Source organism: Anabrus simplex, chromosome 1 (genome assembly GCF_040414725.1).
Source record: "Anabrus simplex isolate iqAnaSimp1 chromosome 1, ASM4041472v1, whole genome shotgun sequence".
In the NCBI taxonomy this organism is placed as follows: Eukaryota; Metazoa; Arthropoda; class Insecta; order Orthoptera; family Tettigoniidae; genus Anabrus; species Anabrus simplex.
Window position 1 is genome coordinate 628,676,054 of NC_090265.1, and position 20,351 is coordinate 628,696,404.

At 39.2% G+C, this 20,351-nt stretch overlaps 1 protein-coding gene across 1 annotated transcript; it reads left to right on the top strand.

Annotated features, from left to right (window-relative positions):
* Positions 1-1,432: 1,432 nt before the first annotated feature.
* On the top strand, positions 1,433-19,113 carry LOC136871297 (acanthoscurrin-2-like). Its single transcript, XM_067144971.2, has 2 exons — positions 1,433-1,575; positions 18,060-19,113. The coding sequence occupies exons 1-2, from the start codon at positions 1,522-1,524 to the stop codon at positions 18,630-18,632; spliced, it is 627 nt and encodes a 208-aa protein (XP_067001072.2). The 5' UTR covers positions 1,433-1,521; the 3' UTR covers positions 18,633-19,113.
* Positions 19,114-20,351: the final 1,238 nt, after the last annotated feature.

Sequence of the window (20,351 nt, forward strand, 5' to 3'; positions counted from 1 at the left end):
ATTGACGCTGAACATTGACTTAAAAGGTATCCGGTGTGTCATTATTCATCCCAATGATCCTGATAACTATGCCTTCTACATTAATATCGGTCTATTATTATTATTATTATTATTATTATTATTATTATTATTATTATTATTATTATTATTATTATTATTATTATTATTATTATTGTTTTTGCTATTATTCCTTTCTTAATCTGTTTACCCTCCAGGGTCGCCCTTTTCCTCAGACTCAGTGAGGGATCCCACCTCTACCGTCTCAAGGGCAGTGTCCTGGAGCTTCAGACTCTGGGTGGGGATACAACTGGGAAGGGTGACCAGTACCTCGCACAGGTGGCCTCACCTGCTACAGAGAACAGGGGCCGCGGGGGGGTCGGAAGATTGGAAGAGATAGACAAGGAAGAAGGAAGGAAGCAGCCGTGGCCTTAAGTTAGGTACCATCCCGGCATTTGCCTGGAGGAGAAGTGGGAAACAACGGAAAACCATTTCCAGGATGGCTGAGGTGGGAATAGAACCCACCTCTACTCAATTGACCTCCCGAGGCTGAGTGGACCCCGTTCCAGCCCTCGTACCACTTTTCCAATTTCGTGGCATGGACGGGAATCCAATCCGGGCCTCCGGGGGTGGCAGCTAATCACACTAACCACTACACCACAGAGGTGGACATTATTATTGTTATCTATTTCAACCCTTTTGAACCCTACCCATGGCGAGCCTTAACCCCACACTGATTTTACCATACAGTAATTCAGATATGTGCCAAGCATTGTTCAGAGCTGTGCAGGAAAATACACGCATTCATCCGTAATTTCAGTCATTTTAGACGTTTTCTTTTTAAACCCTCCTAACCCCCATTCCAATTGGAGCTGAAGTTTAATTTACACGGCATCCAGATTAACAAATTTCATCTTATCGGCCTCGAAAACTATGATTTGACGTTTGTCCAACTCTTCGAAGTATGAAAAGTAGGAAGAAAACTGAGCGAAAGGCGACGTAGGGCGTGAAAATCAAACATATTCTGGGCCTCGCTAACGTAATAGTGTTGCGGTTGGAAAGGAACAAGAATTGTCCAAGTGAGGTCGGACAGGAGGGTTGAAGGTGTGAACCCTGTCGTAAGATAGTGGCAACAAAGCATAACTCGGTTAGAATACCCGTGGTCGCTAACTCAGGCTCGCAAATTGAAAGTCTGAGAGTTACCCCTATTGATGTAGGAGAAGGGTATACCGTAGTTTGATTTAAATGAGTTAGATTTGAAGACGACTGGATTCAAATGTTGGAAAAGGAGAGCGTAGAACAGGGCGGATTGCTTTAGAAAAGGCGAAGGCTAAATTAAGAGTGTACAGCAATAGAACAAGAAAGAAAAACAGCGCTGATATGATAAGTCTGTGATTCAGGTGCGGCCTGTATTGTGATTTCCTTACTCTGTTCATGTAGCACTTTATGTGTCATTTATCTGGAGTAGTATAAAAGTGCAGCGAGCCTGAGGCTAGGCATCTGTTTCTCGAAGAGATCAGCACCATGAACAGCTACAACCTAGCACTCCTCTTTGGCTGTGTGCTCTACCTGAGCACTGTAAGTAGCATATCTCTATATTTCTGAAATGTATCCATTAATTTACAATAGCTAGTAACTTAACTTCTTCTTGTGTAAGTAGTCAGTCAGTCTCCACTTTGTTGCTTTATCGTATACATCACCCTACTTGATGTGATTTATTCGACATCTTTTATTATACAGTATTCCAGTATTTGTTGGTAGTCTGAAAATTTACCTCATATATCGTTTCATCGTTCCAGTGATGTCAGTGATTTATTAAAATTAAAAGAATATTTTCTCTAAATTTATTTGCTGGCCAGAGCTAGTGTTTACTCCTGGTATGGGCTAGAACAATTTGTTACTTTCATTGACCAGTCTCAGTCACGTCCTTGTCCTTTCCAGTACGAAAGTGACTGAGACATGAGCGATGCCAGTAAAGCCATTTCGTATGCACCAGTCTTGTTACGAATGGCGTGAAAATGCATTTCGGTGGACTTGGCTCTAAAATGTAAATAACAATTTCTGAGAGAGGAAAGCAATGGAAAATACTGTACTTCTCATTTCCCTTGTACGGCTCTTCAGTGACACGTTGGACAACTATGGACAGAGCCCTGCGTGGATATTAGAAAATTATATCTGCATGCGTTCGGCATCCGCACTTCGTTCAATCGCACTCGCATCTGCTTCTACGAATGGTTATCCTCATCCACGATTGGCCATACGCGGATATTCTTAATAATTTACTACACTATATTACATCTAGTGAATTCGATCCCGGCCATTATTTCTAATCCGGAGATTTCTGGTTTACACTTGGTCAGTCCCGGGATTGAAGGTTATAAATAAAAAAAAGAAAATCTTACAGAAATCAGCTGTTTAATAAGCAAATCGAAATTTAGAAAAATCAACATATTTTACGGTATGCACCTAGCTAATCTAATCACTCTAACTAATCAGACTTAGAGTCAGACTAACCGGAATTAAAAATCACTCATTCCCTATGTTAAAAATATTCTTTTCCAAGAATCAGTGAGATCTCTTTATACTTACATAAATTTTTTAAAACCCTTATGTGACAAACTATACAAATAAACTTTGGAAATTAACAACAGTCTCTCTGAACATAGACTAAATAGACGACTTCATGTAACAACATAAGAAGGAGGTAGAAAGTTTCTTAGCTAAAGTATTTAAAAATAACATTAATCAGTCACATTTCACATTTCTCATAAATATATAGAAAACTAATTTAATAGAAACATTCTAATTTGAATTGCGAAAATATGATATGAGAAATAACAACGCGTCCAGTGTCTCATTACCAAGCCTGCTTCTCAATTTGTTGCACATATATGCAGCTGCTGAGAAAGCGCGTTCAGGTTCGATGGAATTTGGAGGAATCGTTAGTTAGTACTTATAAGCCTGCTCTACGTTATAGCCCCGAGTAGAATTTGAAGACTCGTATAGCTTCATTACCTTCTTAACAATTCTGGAAAATTCATTTTCATTTAGTGCTTCAGGAGACATAATTTTCATGCTGTTTTCTAATTCCAGCCGAAGCTTTGCTTTGAGCGTCAAATCACTTTTTTCTGTATTTGTAGGCTCGACTTGCATATTTTGTTCTTCCTCTTTGTTATTTTTTACCATTTAATCTCTCACTTAAAGAAACAATCTGTTCTTTTTATCAGGACTTTGCTCGGACTTGAAAATGTACGCTTTATTTCATCATCGAACGTCAACGCCACATTGTCACTATGAGGATTTTGTAGGTAGCATGGTACGCCAGTCAACTCATTTCTTCGGCGCTCTCATGCGCTTTTCTAAATGTATCTTGAATTTGGAAGCCAACTCGGAGCTATTGTCATCTAACTGCTTAAAAAGAAACTTTAGGGCAGCATCAGCTGTGCATAAATTCGCATCAGTGCGACAGAGTGCTTCTACAGTTAATTTAACTGGAGCCAAGACTTTAATGATTTCATCGATGAGCTCGAAATCGGACTCTTCCAACTACACTGGATTATTCAAATCTATAAGTGCCTTTTGATGTTAAATTTTAAGAAAGCAAAACGATCGAGCATAGTGTAGAGGCTGTTTCATCTGGTTTTGCAATCAAGCAGTAATCTTACCTCCTTGCCATGCTCTATCTTCACATATTTTTGAAGAATGGTATCATTCCTCAAGGACGCTCTTTTGAAAATTAGAACCACTTTGCGAACTTCTTAAAATTACATCCTTCATGTTCTGGTCATTCGTAAAATCCGGGCAATTTTCTCTTTCTTCAAGGTCTAATCCTGATTCAAGATCTTCGTCGTCATCATAATCATAATCATAATCATCATCATCAACTAAGTCTACATCGTGGAGCTCATTTTCTGAAGCCGGTATACAGGGTACACTTTCTTTATAAAGTTAATGCCACGAGCAAAACAAACTTGGTGCTCTGCATTGACAAGTATTCCGACTTTGAGCATGACGTTTAGACCGTCGGTTACGATTGCCACGATTTCGCTGTCCAGTGAAATACCGAATTGAGAAAGGCACTCTTTTAAAACATCAACACATGTTTCCGCCTTCAAAGATGCATCAATACGAACAAGGCCTAAACTCCAAAACTTTTTCTCGGAATGAATATTTACGTTCATGTACCTTTTGTTAGAAGTCGATGTCTATTCATCAAAGCTCAAATTAAAGCGCAGGGCTTCAGTTTTTAAAACAGTTCATTCAGCTTGTTTATGCTTTTTAATTCTGTAGCTGTAATTGACGACACGGTTACGAACTGTTGAAGCAACTTTCGGTAAATCTGAATATTCGTTTGATAATAATTACGCTCTCAAATCTTTTGAGGTTACAAAGACACTAAAAGGAGAGCCATCTAAGTCCATCATTCGCGCTGAACAGTCGTTTAAAGTAACAGTTTTAACAAAAAAGTCCTCAAAAGAACTATGTTTTATCTTCAGTGCCGGTGGTTCTTCGCCACTTTGGCTAGTTGATGAGGACGGCCTTGCAGTAATAACTTTTTGCCATGTTTGGTTGAAGGATGAGTGTGTAGTCCTTTGGTAGACCCTCCTAAGGTTTTTATATAGCCGGGCAGTATTTGCAGTGCGCTGTTTTGCTATTTTTAGCGACCAAAAAATGGCTCCACACCGACGTTGCAACTCCGTCTTTTTTATGTTTGACGTAAAAACTTTCTTTAGATACAGACATAATCACTATAGTCGGTCATAAATTGGTGCAATATAAACATAACTTCTCAGAACTGCAGGAATTATATTCGTTCGTTTTTGGTATACATAAATTCAAGTACCTACTAATTACAAGTTACCTAAAAACCATAAACAACTCACGTAATAAGAAGCGCAGGTTTTCACAAACAACCTCTCAATCCGCTGGCGCAAACGCTACTAAAATCAGCTGGCACAACAAACCTCAGTAAGGTACGTAGCACGCTAGAGTTCACATGGCGGTCTGTTGAACACTGAAGCAACTTAACTGTAGCACTACCAAGCGCATCCAGCAGGAAGTTGCACATACAGGAGAAACCCTTACCTTATGCATCAAGTGCGGTAAGGCATTCACTTTTCTCACTCACACGGGAGAGGAAATGTACTAACGCACGCATTGTGGTGAGACTTTCACGCACATAGGGGATGAACAAAGCAATCATGCACTAAACGAGAACAGGCATTTACACACCGAAAAGACGCATAAGTAACGCACTGAGAGTTTCGCTTCACACAGTCTATTTTGCAAATTTTAAAAAATGTCAATCCCGAAAATCCCGGGATCCGGAAAACTTAATCCCGAAAACTACGGGATTAAAAAGCAGTCGGGATCGAATCCTCTAATTACATCCAAGGTAATGAAACGGATAGATCTGTTAACAATACTGAACCCTTAAACTTAGCGTTCCATCGTTCGTCGTCTGCCACACCTGCTGCAATAGAGCAATATTGAACTCTTAGATCTTGGGGTTGTAGCGGGTTTATTTCTGTTACTATGTTGACCAAACGATGGGGTTCAGAAGAGAGCCTAACTACCTTAAATGAGCAGCAGATATGTGCTTACTAAATTTTATTCAATTATCAATGCAAAATATTTATAAAAAATCATCCATCAAATCATTTAATCATTTATAGTATTTTGACGCAGTCGCGATGCATTGCGTGAATGTTGTCTTCTCATTACAGTTTCAGATTTTTCCAAACGAACTTAAAAATATCATGAAACTCGTGGACAGCGAAAACAAAAAGCGAAATAAACCTGAAAATCCGGCACCATTGATCCAAACGATAACTGAGAAGTAATCCAGAAGATCCGTGGAAGATCTGACCTTCAACAAGTAGAATTCCACATTTACATTTAATTAAGGTTATCCACCAGTCTGATACCCTATGGATATGGGAACACCCGCCTAATGGACCCTTAATCGAACCAAATTGACATCAGTTGCTATGGATAGCTTGCGAAATATTACTGGAAAGCATGGTGATCACTACAAGTTAACAGCAATGGTCACAAATAAAAAAAATAAAATTCCACAATGTATTGTCATCTCGTGACACCCTTAAGTTATGGAATAATCCCGATGCTGGAACATGCATCACCCAAACAGCTGTTCCGACGGAACCAACAACAACTCGATTCGAGAGGATCTTACGTTACGTCGTTCTGAAGCAACAAATCTGCGAAATTCAGGAAAGATTTATTCATTATGCATTTAGAAGAAATGTCAAACACTGAAGTTAAAGAAAAGTGATGTCACTTGAAAATATTCTTATAGAACCAAATTTCAGGTTATAAACGGTTATGTTAAGTTTAATAAAATTACAAATTCACACGACAAAATCAAAGTAAATCTTTCCATTTTCAATAACTACCACTACCATCACAAGTATGTCTACCTACGCTTGTACCGCTAAACCAAACTACACGTAATTGGTAGACCTATGTCTCCTAATACAAAGTGAAGGAACGAAAAAATAAAATAAATAAAATGCATTAACGTGTCCGCCTCTGTGGTGTAGTGGTTAGCGTGATTAGCTGCCACCCCCGGAGGCCCGGGTTCGATTCCCGGCTCTGCCACGAAATTTGAAAAGTGGTATGAGGGCTGTAACGGGGTCCACTCAGCCTCGGGAGGTCAACTGAGTAGAGGTGGGTTCTATTCCCACCTCAGCCATCCTGGAAGTGGTTTTCCGTGGTTTCCCACTTCTCCTCCAGGCGAATGCCGGGATGGTACCTAACATAAGGCCACGGCCGCTTCCTTCCCTCTTCCTTGCCTATCCCTTCCAATCTTCCCATCCCTCTACAAGGCCCCTGTTCAGCATAGCAGGTGAGGCCGCCTGGGCGAGGTACTGGTCATTCTCCCCAGTTGTATCCCCGACCAAGAGTCTGAAGCTCCAGGACACTGCCCTTGAGGCGGTAGAGGTGGGATCCCTCGCTGTGTCCGAGAGAAAAGCCGACCCTGGAGGGTAAACAGATGATGATGATGATGATGATGATGAAAATGCATTAACAGCTGACGAATCGAAACCGCATTCGTAACGTAAGTCCTACATAAATCAGCTAAGTGTCCACACACGGCACTATTACAAGATACCGGACATCCGAACAAATAAATCAAAAGTAAAAAGATAAAGAAACTAAAGTTAATCGAACCTGAACGTGCGTGGCTAAACAGTAATAATTAATCTCCATTAGCTAAGTATCCATGATGGACATCCCTCATATTTATGCTATTATTGGTTCCATGCTATTTATGGAAACACCTTCTGGCTAGTAAGAATTATGCCGAAATATGGCCTTGAAAACACTTGCTAACACTCTTCGCATTTGCATTCACTACTGCAGACACTAACATCTTTCAATTCAATTGTGCAAAACAACTAACCCTAAGATTTGACTATATACAGTCGACACCCTAATCCTGTCCTCGAGCCTACGTAGTGTCTACACATCCTATCAATAAATTTATATAATCGCAGCATCCTAAATCTATCGTTGAGCGGAAACGGGGGTGTCTATTCATCCGTATTCATATAATACGCGCAACACCCTAAACCTATCGTTGAGCGGAAACTGGGATATTTACACATCATCTACAATGTCAGGCGAAATCGAAACTTCAAACACAATTGCTGATATTTAACTTTAAACCTTGTTGAAACTCTAGAACAATGAAATGAAACTCGCCACTGAATGAACTCAAGTCTGGAAATATAACTATGTCCATTCCTTCCAATAAAATGTGAAAATTGAAATTAAACAACATGCTGCTACTTTAATCCATGACTCAAATGCAATCTCAACACACGCAGTGAAGTTCGGTAAATGAAAATAAATTCAACACTCGTCTAACTTTACGTAAATATTGCCAAAACAGTCATCACCACCATCACGAAGTCCACAGTGTAATAGGGATGTACTGAAACTCTACCGATAGATGTCTCACGAGTGGTACACGGTATGCGCTTGTCGATCGTCATTTGTTCCTCTGTGTTTTTGATGGAAGTTGTCTAGTAAATTGATGAAGTTAATGTTTTAATATATCGCAATGGCAGAAAAGAAAACCAAAAAAAAAACTGTTTTGCCTGACTATTGCACTATTTCAATGTTCCAAAATTAAAGTCATTCGTATTCATAGCACCAATTTCCTAAAGAGGAGCCCTTCCGTAAAAAGTGGTTGCATGCACTTCATAGACAGAACATAAGAAATAAAAGTGTGGCTCATAATACCAATGTCTGCTCGAAGCATTTTGCAGTTCAAGATATTGTCACTGCTGGAAGGAGTGCATGAGATACTTTATTCTAATTAAGAAATAATTGTATACAGTAATAAGTTAGTGACGTTCTCTGACGGTAGAGCGCTGGCATTCTGAGCACAACTTCGTATGTTCGATCCTGGCTCAGTCCGGTGGTATTTGAAGGTTTTCAAATACCTCAGCCTCGCGTCGGTAGATTTACTGGCACGTAAATGAACTACTGCCGGATTTAGAAGTAGAGAAGCAGCCATAACATCGTGTGCGGTGGTGCACCCTGAATAACGAAGTGACTTATAATTTGACACTGGAGCACCATCGATTCCAGACTTCCTGAACAGGAAATAATCCAGCAATTCTAAATTTAAAATATTTATATTGTGCCCTTTTCAAGGCAACAACTGCGGTGAACTCTTCCTTCTTCTGTGCGCCGGCTGCTCCTGTAATAAATGACATGTAAATCATACTCACCGCTGCATGTAGACTCTTCTTCCTCAGTCGTGACCGTCTGCTATCCCCGAAGAGAGGCCACCCGACGATCAAGGAGTGAGGAAATGAAAAGAGGGGTAAACTAAAAAAAATGACGGTACCCAAAGACTGAATTAAAATTTAAATAAAAGACTGATTTATTAAATAAAATGCAAAGTGCCAAAAGGAATGAGCGTAAACTGAACTAGTGAAAAATGTAAACAAATGAACTAAATGAGACTAAGAAAATTAAAGATTGAAGATCTGCCTTACACTAACACCATAATCTGCCTAATAAACTGACTGAAGGTCAATCACCTTGATTAAATAATTCCAGACTATGTTGTCACTGTCTCCAAGTTAATAACATGACTCAGTTTAAAACTCTGGTCAGAAAGACCACCTTCTTGAACTACAGAATGGTATTACGTAGAAAATATCTCTCCAAACTAAATTAAAATAGTTGAATCATAATAAAGTAATTAGTTACGTCATCAATCCACTGACTCATAGGAGTTATCAAATATTTATCACATGTGGCTCATTTGGTAAAATACCCAACTTTAAAATAATCATGGCCTGCACTAACCAAGTGCATCACATCAGGAATAATTCTAAGAAAACAACCATGAACATCACCCTTCATTTCCTACATCACCATTGTCTTATTAAAACACCTCATGATTAAACAAATAAATTACTGAAACATCAATCTGAGTGTTACAACCACTCATCTAAATTTTAAACTTCACTTGCATATCTGTGATAGACTGGACTGCTTAAAAATAATCCAAAAGATTAGGCCAAGTGCCTGATGTTAACATTTTAAATGATAGCGATCCTTGTACATTGAAATTTCTATTGAATTTGCCGCTAACTGCATTTCATTATCAACTTATTATTTGTGGTACCACCACTAGATGGAGGCAGATGCCATCTTGTTTACCTCATTCATTGCGGCAGTTTATACAATTGGTTTATTAAAGATCGCTTCATTTCTAAATAAAATGTAGTGGATTAAAAAAAAATTGGTAATTACTTAAATGCCTGGTATGAGCATACCACTACTATCGTTTCGACTGTGACCTAATCGACGATCCATTAACCTAACATCTGAAATCTTATTTACATAATTAAATCTGTTAAATGGAGAAACATTGCTCCGACAAAGAAAATACAAAAATCAAAACTAGCCTATCTACACCTATCTATTTACATCAAATCAAATATAAATAATTCACATACGCCTACGTCCTACAAATAAACGGTAATAAAGTACACTCAGAAAGAAATAAAATAAGCAAAACTATATCCCACCATCGCGGCCTACTGGAAATTAAATAAGGATGGAATGCGCACAATAACCTCGGAGTCTCCAGAAAAATATACCCCGCTGCGAGTAGCAAAAATATTGCAAATTTGACGGCAATCTATAACCTCAGACGATAAATGTCTGGACATGATACAATTCAACCTTTGTGGACAATAACTGTTATTCCATGTCATCCATGACTTTACATGATTATTAAAAAAAAACACATTGACTCGTCGCTCTGCTCACATTGTACAATGGCTAGCATATTTGTCGAGCATCTACTTTCCCTGGAATTATTTAAACAAATACAGGCTTCTGCCTACAATCATAACCCATGTCGTAACACATTTAACACTCTTGGCTAAATTATTCATTTCACAATTCTCTTTACTCATTAATTCTCGACGTCTTTATTATTCATTATTCTCACAACACGGCCTCGCTCGTATCCGGCGGGCAAAATATCTGTCGTGCACATTACGACTTCTTACGACAGTTCATGACATGGTCCAAATATCATATTTCCATTATCAACGTAGATCATCAGGGATATTAAACATCTAGCTCGATCTCTTGATCATTCTCTGCTTCACATCTCACAAAAAAATATTAGAGCTACTCATCAATGGTTTCCTGGCACTCACTGTTTCTATATAAAAAAAAGTGGCGAGATTGCCTCTCAAAACACAGATGTTGAAAGATGTGTAACCGCAACTACACAGAAATAAATGCTCGCGTCTACCAAAAATCGTCGCAAAATACACGTAAAAACAAGCTGTAAGCGCAAAATAGCAAAAATAAACATTAAAATCATCTAGGCGGCGTCTACAAGATCAAAACTCCAACAAAATATGACTCTAAACCATCGATATAATAACATGATGAAATATAAAAATTACTTATAAATCGGCATTACACTCATAGATCAAATATCATAGCTTCCTAAACTGTCAAAGTGACATACTACAGAACACGCAAACAACATCTACCTAAACGAAGTACACAAATAACCCGATTATTATTATTATTATTATTATTATTATTATTATTATTATTATTATAGTTACAATTATGATTATTTAAAAGATGTGAACTATTTACAATCCTACCTAATACTCTAAGCTACATTGATCATCGATTAGTCACGGCCCTACATTATTTATTTACATTATTTATTGATGCTCATACCTGTGTGATGGCAGCATGTTGGCTCACCCTCCAGCCTCGGTCATGGTGAATTTAGAATTCCATCTTCAAGCTGATGTGGTATTCCAAATTTTTACACACGCAAATTTGACACATATTTGCCATGGCGTAACACACGCTTACGTTGACAGAAAACACTCGTATTTCTCGCACTCCACTGCAGACTCCTGTCGTGAAGTTAGACGGTCGTCCCCGCTACCAGCCTGGAAATCACCTGTTGGTCTGCCACCGTTCTCTCAGCTTTTGTTTACATAACAGCTTACCGTACATTCACCCCAACGGGACATAACTGTTTGCTCAAGGTTACCACTGCGGCCTTCATTAAAGAAAAGTCATTCTCCTCCCTGTCTGCCTTTACAAGTTTCTCCCCGTAAACATCTCGCTTGCCAAACAGTTTATTAAATGATAAAAAGCAAGCTAAATACAGTTCCAATGTTGTGGAGAAATTTATGCTTATAACAAATGTGAAACTACCCGTGGGTTAGAGAGGTTTTATGTAATTATGCTGAAAACATGGACTTGTTCCTCTCGACTCGTAATGTGAGTTTATTTAAGCCAAGTGTTGAAAGTGTAGCTCTTGTCTGTTATCTCTGCATAAATAGTAAGAGTTTGTTAAAGTGTTCATTTCTGAAGTGTTACTCTCCCAAGTAAAATAATACAAGGCTTTCTCAAAATGCCTACAGGTGTCTCTAATCACTTTCTTACCAGCCAAAAGTAAAGCTGACTAACTAAATTAGCTGTCACACTCTGTCACATTGTCACTCTGATTCACACTGTCAAACTGAAGTTTCACCGAGAGTACTCAAGAACCACTGCGAAAACTCAAGACACACTGAGAATCTCAAGAAACACAGAGAAATCAACCCCCTGGTCGCTGGGTTTTGTAAAGAGTTCTCCCCCCACCTAGAAAATAGTTCCGTGGAAGGGATGTGGCGTAATGATCTAGCCCTCAGGAGCGCTTTATCGTACATCCGTAGGTTAGAGTTTCCGAAATTTATGTACAAATCTTCCTAATTTCAGTCTGACTTACATGTAATATTGCGCCGTGGGAAATGATCACAGGATAATCCACACGACGGCGCGCGTCACTGGTGTTATTTTCTTCCGGTGAATGGCTCCATCCCGCCATGACAGTTCGTTCTTCTGGGTCCTCTTACTCCTCCGTGTGAAGTTAAATTTTATTAATTAGGCACTAATTAACCACAGATTCGCACTGATAATTTTCCAAATATTATAAAGACGTCAGGACACTGTTTTTCACCACCACACCGGGCTTCAGATCGCGAAATACTGACTGTAGATTCCCGCTTACGACAGTTCATTCAAATTTAGAATTTTGTGATTGGCTGAGACTTTCGCGCTCTTCGTAAAGTGAATACTTCCATTTCCTCCCAAGGATTGGCGGGTCTTGTCGTTGTCCCTTTTGTCCTACCTAAGTAGGTCAGGCCTCAACGCGTGATTTTCTCGTGAGAACCAGAAGAAAGTCGCCACTCCTAGGCGGTGTCATAAAATTTATTGGAAGGAGTACTCAGGGTGGTTTACAAGTTGGACGTGCTCTAAGGAGAGTTTTGTGGATTCTACTCGCCGCCTGACTGGCGCCAGAAAGTTCCTTTGTGACTGCTGGTTTCACAGCCTAACTGTGGTATCCCATATGCGAAATATTCAACTTTTAATTTGTAAATTAATTATGTAAATTCGCTTATGGGTGCAATATCAGTTTTATGACCTGAAACAAGGTCTTGAAACTCGTGTGCTGAAGGGAAATTCAATTCAGTAGTACTGGATGTAGCCTCTGGTACTGCAGTCGTACCAATATCATGCTTTATGTACACCTCTAACCAAATATATAGGGGCTGCCTGGCCGAGGCGGTAAAGGCGTGCTCGGTTCGCCCGGAAGGACGTGGGTTGGAATCCCAGTCAGGAAGTCGTAAAATTTAAGAAACGAGATTTCCACTTCCGGAGGTGCATATGGCCCTGAGGTTCACTCAGCCTGCACTAAAAATGAGTACCAGGTTGATTCCTGGGGGCAAAGGCGGCCGGGCGTGGAGCTAACCTCTCTACCCCATCACGTGCCGCGGTTAACAATGGTGGAAGTCTTTACCTTCCACTCCTCCAAGGGCCTTCCTGGCCTGAACGGAGGTGTCTTTGTCTTTGTCTAACCAAATATATATATTACTCGTGTTTTCAAAACGATTAAAGAATTCAATCTTAACAAAAACACTAAAAGAAAAGGTTACTACCTTTAGTCATTCCCTTTCAGTCAACTCGCTTCTTTCCGAATAATTTTCCACCCTTTTCCTTCAGTTCCGTTTTCAAAGCCGCAATCATCATTGCACCTTTATTATTTCCCATCTCTTTCGAAACGTCAGCAGAATATGGTAACTTCATTTTCATGGATTTAAAGTAACAGTTTCGTTTCGATTATCATAAATTTAGAAATGCTCCATATAAATCTCATGTAAAACGATCGAGAAGCGGAAAGCGCATACCGAGTATTACAATTACACTGCCTAGCGGACACGTTTTGCGTGATACATCCCTATTCTAGTGTGAGGCCCAAAATTGCTTTTCATCTCTACGTTTCAAACATATCTATCCATGAACTATCCAGTGAAGCTACTTTCCATCGATCTACACAAGCCAGACTACTTAATTTAATTTCACCAGTTGAGATTATTATTCCAGAAATTACCAAAATTTTGTCCCCGTATGGTAATTTCATTATTTTAAAGTTCTTAGAAATTGAACACTTCGTTATTATTATTATTATTATTATTATTATTATTATTATTATTATTATTATTATTATTATTATTATTATTATTATTATTATTATTATTATTGTTCCGAGGTATCTGTGGAACGGCAGAGGTGAAAGAAGGTGCGGGGGTGAACAGGTCCCAAAATACGAAATTAAAGTTAAGATAAAATTTAACAAGGTTATATTTTCTTTTAAAGATTAAGAAATAACAAATAGAACAGGTACTCAGTAGCCGAATCACAATTCGAAAATGTACAATTACAATGATTACAGGATTTGGGCTCCGAGAGCCAGACACACAATTCTTGAGCTATAAGCCCACCTTTACAATATACACAATTCAACAAAGGAGCAAAAGACCCCAATCATGCCCAGGAGCACTTGCTCCCAATTACAGAGTAAAGCCTCCTCGAGGCGCGCAGAAACAAAATTTAAGAAAGAGCTACCTGCTCTTGAGTTTGAGCCTATCAAAGGCCACACCAAACTCCACTTTCAAGTTGTCCTCGAAGGACATGAAAACAGGGGTAAAAATACCCAACCTACTGAGGCCTATTAAGTAAAGAAACAGGTCAATTATATGGCCTCTAAAATACCAACTTGAGAGGAGGCGTACTTGCACTCCTAATACACTTTATATAAAACCTACTTGGCACTAGGCCGTTACTGCAAGGGCTAATCCCATACTAAAGAGGTGACTTTTAGGAGGAAACAATTTACATTACGTTAAGGCAGAAACGGTTGTGAAAATAAGTTCATCTCAATGCAATGTGAGTGGGAGCTCGAGAGGGTTAAGCACTCTCTATCCCAATTTATAGTTTAAACAGATAGAATTGATACCGAGTGTCTTTACATTTTAAGGGAAAGTTACATGGTAAAAGGCTTCGGACCTGCCCCGAGAGTTAAACTGCTGAGCTAGCAAGAAAAGAAGTTATTAAACGGCCATTACCTTGTGGATGAACTGCTGCCCGAAGAAAGAGGCGCTTCCCGCCCCCTGCTACGTACTTTACACACTGAAAGATGTTACTGAAGTGGCCCGGAAACCCGAAAATCAGCAGTCTATAAACCCTCGCGGAAAGTTCGAGGCGTTTCAGGAATGAGAACACCCTCCCACAAGAATTTTATTGGCTAGGGTTAAGCAACATATCCAAGTTGAAGAAGATACACCTGATTGGTCATAAATTAATTAAAGAAATTCGGGATTGGCTAAATTCAAATCTGGCGGAAAGAAGGGGTTAATATTGCCAACATAAACAATAGCTGAAAGAAATTTAACAAAGAACAAACTTATGAACACAAACTTTCTTCAAAAACATAGTTCTTTCACTTCGCACTAGGGTGCATAATTGTAGTTCTTCAGTAGTGCCATCTGGAAGAGAATGTCCACACTTCTTACTACAGACAAAACAAAAATACATCGAAAACGACCCAGTTCAGAAACTTCAAAATTTACAAGTAGTGACATCTTCTGAGAAACTAGAAAATTAACACAGTAGATAAAGTTCAGACTTCCTCCAGTAGAGGAGTTTCAACTGGCGCAAGGTTTGAATTAGCGGCATGGAGGTGTACCACCAGGCACAATTATTATTATTATTATTATTATTATTATTATTATTATTATTATTATTATTATTATTATTATTATTATTATTATTATTATTATTATTATTATATTATTATTATTATTCCGGAGATTTTGTGGAACTCAGAGGTGTAAGAAGCTGCGGGCATGAATGGGCGGATAGAGGGAAGCTCAAATTAAAATTAGAACTTTAAAACTCTAACTTTTATTTCTTCCCTTGTTTTATTTTTCTGGTTTTAGATTTTAAAATTTGTTGCACAGTAACAAATAACAATTTGATATACATAAGGTGAGCTCTACAGCTCTAGAAACAGTAGTTATTTGACGTTTAGGAGTAATCAGGTACCCTAAGGAGAAGAGTTAGGTAGCTCAAATATTTCAGTTAACAAGAGCATTACTGTTCAATTAATTATAAGTCAGGAGACTGGGCTCCAAAATTTACAACACTAAAAATAGCATCTCTACTCCATACAAGTACTCTCTAGGAGATCTCCAAAATTTACAAGACTCAAGCCTCTCCGAGCCAAAATCTAACTTTTACAAAAAACAGTAGTCACTGCTTATCCGCTCAACAGAATAATAGACATTTAAATAGGAAATGAATAATAGTACCGTAGTAAAGTTATCAGGGGTAATAAGTACTTCTTCTCCACGGCCGTAGAGAAAAAGAAAAGTTTAAAATTATTGGGCGAAAATACAAATGTTAGGAGGCTAACACTTGCACTCCTTTGAAATTCACTTGAAAATACATAAAACCCTATGTGGGCTTGTGGCCCGGAGTTACAGAGACTAAGCCTATGTTACGGAGATGACTAGATGGATAAAAGATTAAATTACAAGAAGAGATAAATTCTAAATGTTACGAAATCTAAGTCACCTCAACACCAAGTTGAAGGGGAATACAAGAGGGTTTACACTCTTTATTCCTTAAGTTACTCTGAGGTCTTTAGACGTTCGAAAAGTTATATTTTAAGATTACATTACGAAAGAATTTTTTTACAATTTGTTTTACGTCACACCGACACAGAAAGGTCTTATGGTGACGATGGGACAGGAAAGGCCTAGGATTGGGGAGGAAGCACCTGTGGCCTTAATTAAGATACAGACCCAGCATTTTCCTGGCGAGAACAAAATAATTTCAAACCTTCCTCTCAAACTAGATTTCTGAGGCTATTACATGATTACAAGATGTCTGCCATTACCTTGAGCTGGGGTACCTTCGGGAGATGGACGAGGCAAGCCCTTCTCTGCCTCCTTTACGAACACAATCTACGGCTGGCCTGGAGCGATTGAAAGACAACATGGTCCAAAAGTTCCCACATTTTATAGCGGAGAGGAAGGTTTCAGAATTCTCCGTGCCGAAGCCCTGGACAACCCACATATTCTCTTGGTCGATTACAGAAATTTCAAAAATTCCATATTGGTTAACATTTTAAGCCAGCGAGAAGAGATAGAAGTGCTGATAACCATAGAACACTAAAAAAGGAATCTATAAAAAATTAAGTTTAACCAACTAATGACTAATTTTCCCTATGTGGGCGTGAGGCCCGGAGTTACAGAGACTAAGCCTACGCTACGGATGTGACTTGTCCATCCTCTACCAAAGGGAGCACTTAGATCGACAGTAAAGACACCTGACGATAAACGTCCAAACTTCTTCCTCCAGAAGTTGCGCAGTTCGTATATCAAATGGCATTTTAAAAGACGCTTAGTTTGTATGTGCGGAGCTGGTGTACCTCCGGTACTATTACTATTACTATTACTATTACTATTACTATTACTATTACTATTAGGATTGGTAGTAGTAGCAGAAGTATTCACATCTCGTATTTCGTGATACTCTTTAAAACAGACTACAAGTCGGAGTTTTTGGATGTCCTCGCCTTCTGTACAAAGGATGGTAGAATCTGGTTCAAGATGCTTGGTGCAGTAAATTTAAATTTGTGAAAGCATAAATGTGAGATAGGGGCATGTCAGTAGCTTTACCAGCATGCGGAAATTAATATTTCTCGGTTTCTCCATTCATTAGTGTTATTTTGGATCAGACAATTGTGACCTCATAAATTGACTTGATAAAATTCCTGCTTATTAGGTTGTGATGAATTTGGGTGGAGTAGGTATTGGTGGGAGGATGTGGGGAATTCACGGCTTCACAGGAATAATTGGATATACCGGTCTTAATCTGGGTCTTGGTAACGGTGTATGTGGTGGTCATGACTTGGGAAGAGTTACCGGTATTTCTGGTCTCGGTTCTTTGCTGACGAGATGTAGAACAAATTTATACTACCGGATACCAGTGGGAACCGAAACCACAATCTCCATAAACAGAAATTCATGCATGAATTATTAAACGATTAGGGATATAATTATAAGGCTATTACAGCTCTAAATGAGAAGTTTTCGATCCATAGAACTGATATTATTATTCTATATTTACAGGCTTCAGCAAATCCAGGAGTCGTCCACGCCCATGGTTATGGAACTGGCCTAGGAGGAGCTGGCCTAGGAGGAGCTGGCCTAGGAGGAGTTGGCCTAGGAGGAGTTGGCTTGGGAGGAAACATCGGAGGAGGTCATGGCTTGGGAGGAATCGGCCTGGGAGGAATCGGCCTGGGAGGAGTTGGCTCTGGAGGATTTGGCCAAGGTGGAAACTTCGGAACTCACGGTTTTGGTGGAATCGGTATTGGTAAGGGTGTAGTTGGAGGTCTTGGCTTGGGAGGAATCGGCCTAGGAGGAGTTGGCCTGGGGACTCACGGATTTGGTGGAATCGGTATTGGTAAGGGTGTGTTGGGAGGCCTTGGCTTTGGAGGAGTTGGTCTAGGAGGAGTTGGCTCTGGAGGAGTTGGAATCATCGGAACTCACGGTTTGGGTGGAGTCGGTTTTGGTAAGGGTGTGTTGGGAGGCCTTGGCTCTGGAGGAGTTACCGGCTTTTCTGGCCTTGGTTCTTTGGGTACTGTTGGTTCCGTAGGTATTGGAAAAGGTCTCGTTGGTGGGGGACATCATTATTACCATTAGAGAGCTAAGAATTTATTGAAACGAGCCATCGATTAAGTGACCTATTAATTGCAAACAGTGTTTCATATGCAAATTATTGTGTGCTTTCTTACATGAATCATTGTTTCAATTACTCGATTTGAAGAATACTACGAGTTCGAGAAATGAATATCCTTTGTGGACAATGATGTGCCAGGACTGTGTGCAATAGATATTTTAAAATCACTAAATCTTGTGGAATTTTTGACTCAATGTTATTCTGTTTGATAGGATTTTCCTGGATGCTTCATTGCTCGCACATGATTTGTTTTCATATCAGCATAAAAGTATATTTAATTTTCAAATGAACTGTAAAATTTGAAGTTATAAGCAAGTTGTCAAATAAATGTATGAGTTATTGATGATATTTTAACATGTGAAAGAAAAAGGATAGTTTGTCTACAGCAAGAGGACTATCCATATTTTAGAATAATGAAACTATTAATAAATGCAATGCATCGTTTGAACTAGTCTTACTCTTCCAGAATACCTTTCCTTCCAAACTGCAAGTATCACTTGCTTCATTTAACAAGCTCTACCTCTGAATACTCTTAATATATACTGGATTATCGGAAATTCCTTCTGGAATACTTTGGATTATTGCAGTAGAACGATTACAGTGAGAATTATTGAATTTTCAGATACATACAGGAAAAGATAAGCAAACCGTTACTGCATGTAGGACGTTTTAGCTCCATGATGAGCCTAACAACTTTCCTTTCATAGGGTCCCGGTTTCGATCCCGAAAGGAACAGGGTCATTATACAGGCCAGGCTCTAGGTGCATGCGTTCGTCTTAATGCATACCTGTTCATATACACGTAAAACACACCATACTACCAACCATCACAGAGACACGCAATGGTGATTACAACCCTCTACATAAGGTTGGTGTCAGGAACGGAACACTGCCCTGAACCTGGGCCAGTTCACATGTTGTGCCAATCCCAAATAATTAGTAAAATAGTAAGGAAGACACACTTCGTTTAATTTAGTGCCTCAAGATGCTGTCTCGTGTTCTTGGGGACAAGAGATCTATCCCATGATTCAATAATCTATGTTGTTCGTATTAGTACTGTACATGTAAATAGAACACTCGAGAAATATTTTTGTGAAAGAGGCAGTTACATCGTGTAGAGGTATCATCATTGTCTCTTTTCCGGATTGCTCGGGTCGTTTACTGGCTCATCCAAGAACTTGTATTCTGGTTTGTGGATAGGAACTAGATTTACTACGTGTGTTCAAATGAATTTCTACTTGATATACGAGCCAATCCGAAAGCCAAGGAACTAATACTAAAAAATTGTTACTATATCCATGTGACCGTCATTATCAACAGGCAATATAATAGTATGGTACTCATTTTATTAGACACCATAACCAATGCAATGGAGGAAAATAAAACCCCAACATCAAGAAGGAGCTGTGCTTGGTAAACGAATCTCGGGAGGAGCATTTGCACATCTGAAAGACGACCAGTATTGAAATTTGAGCGCTGATCGAGGAAGAGTGGGGGTAATAGCGCCACTAAAACGTTACAAAGCGAGTTTGTTTTAAATATGCGCTTTACACTTCGTGAGCATTAGACATCGCCCAGGGCGCGCAGCTGTGACCTAGCATGCGGGAGATAGTGGGTTCGAATCCCACTGTCGGCAGATCAGAAGATGGGTTTCCGTGGTCTCACATTTTAACACCAGGCAAA

What these genes read in the sequence shown, in the direction of transcription:
- LOC136871297 (XM_067144971.2), top strand. Translation starts at nt 1,522, where the DNA reads ATGAACAGCTACAACCTAGCACTCCTCTTTGGCTGTGTGCTCTACCTG. An exon ending in GTGTGCTCTACCTGAGCACT is followed by an intron (nt 1,576 to 18,059) that starts GTAAGTAGCATA and finishes CTATATTTACAG; the next exon opens with GCTTCAGCAAATCCAGGAGT.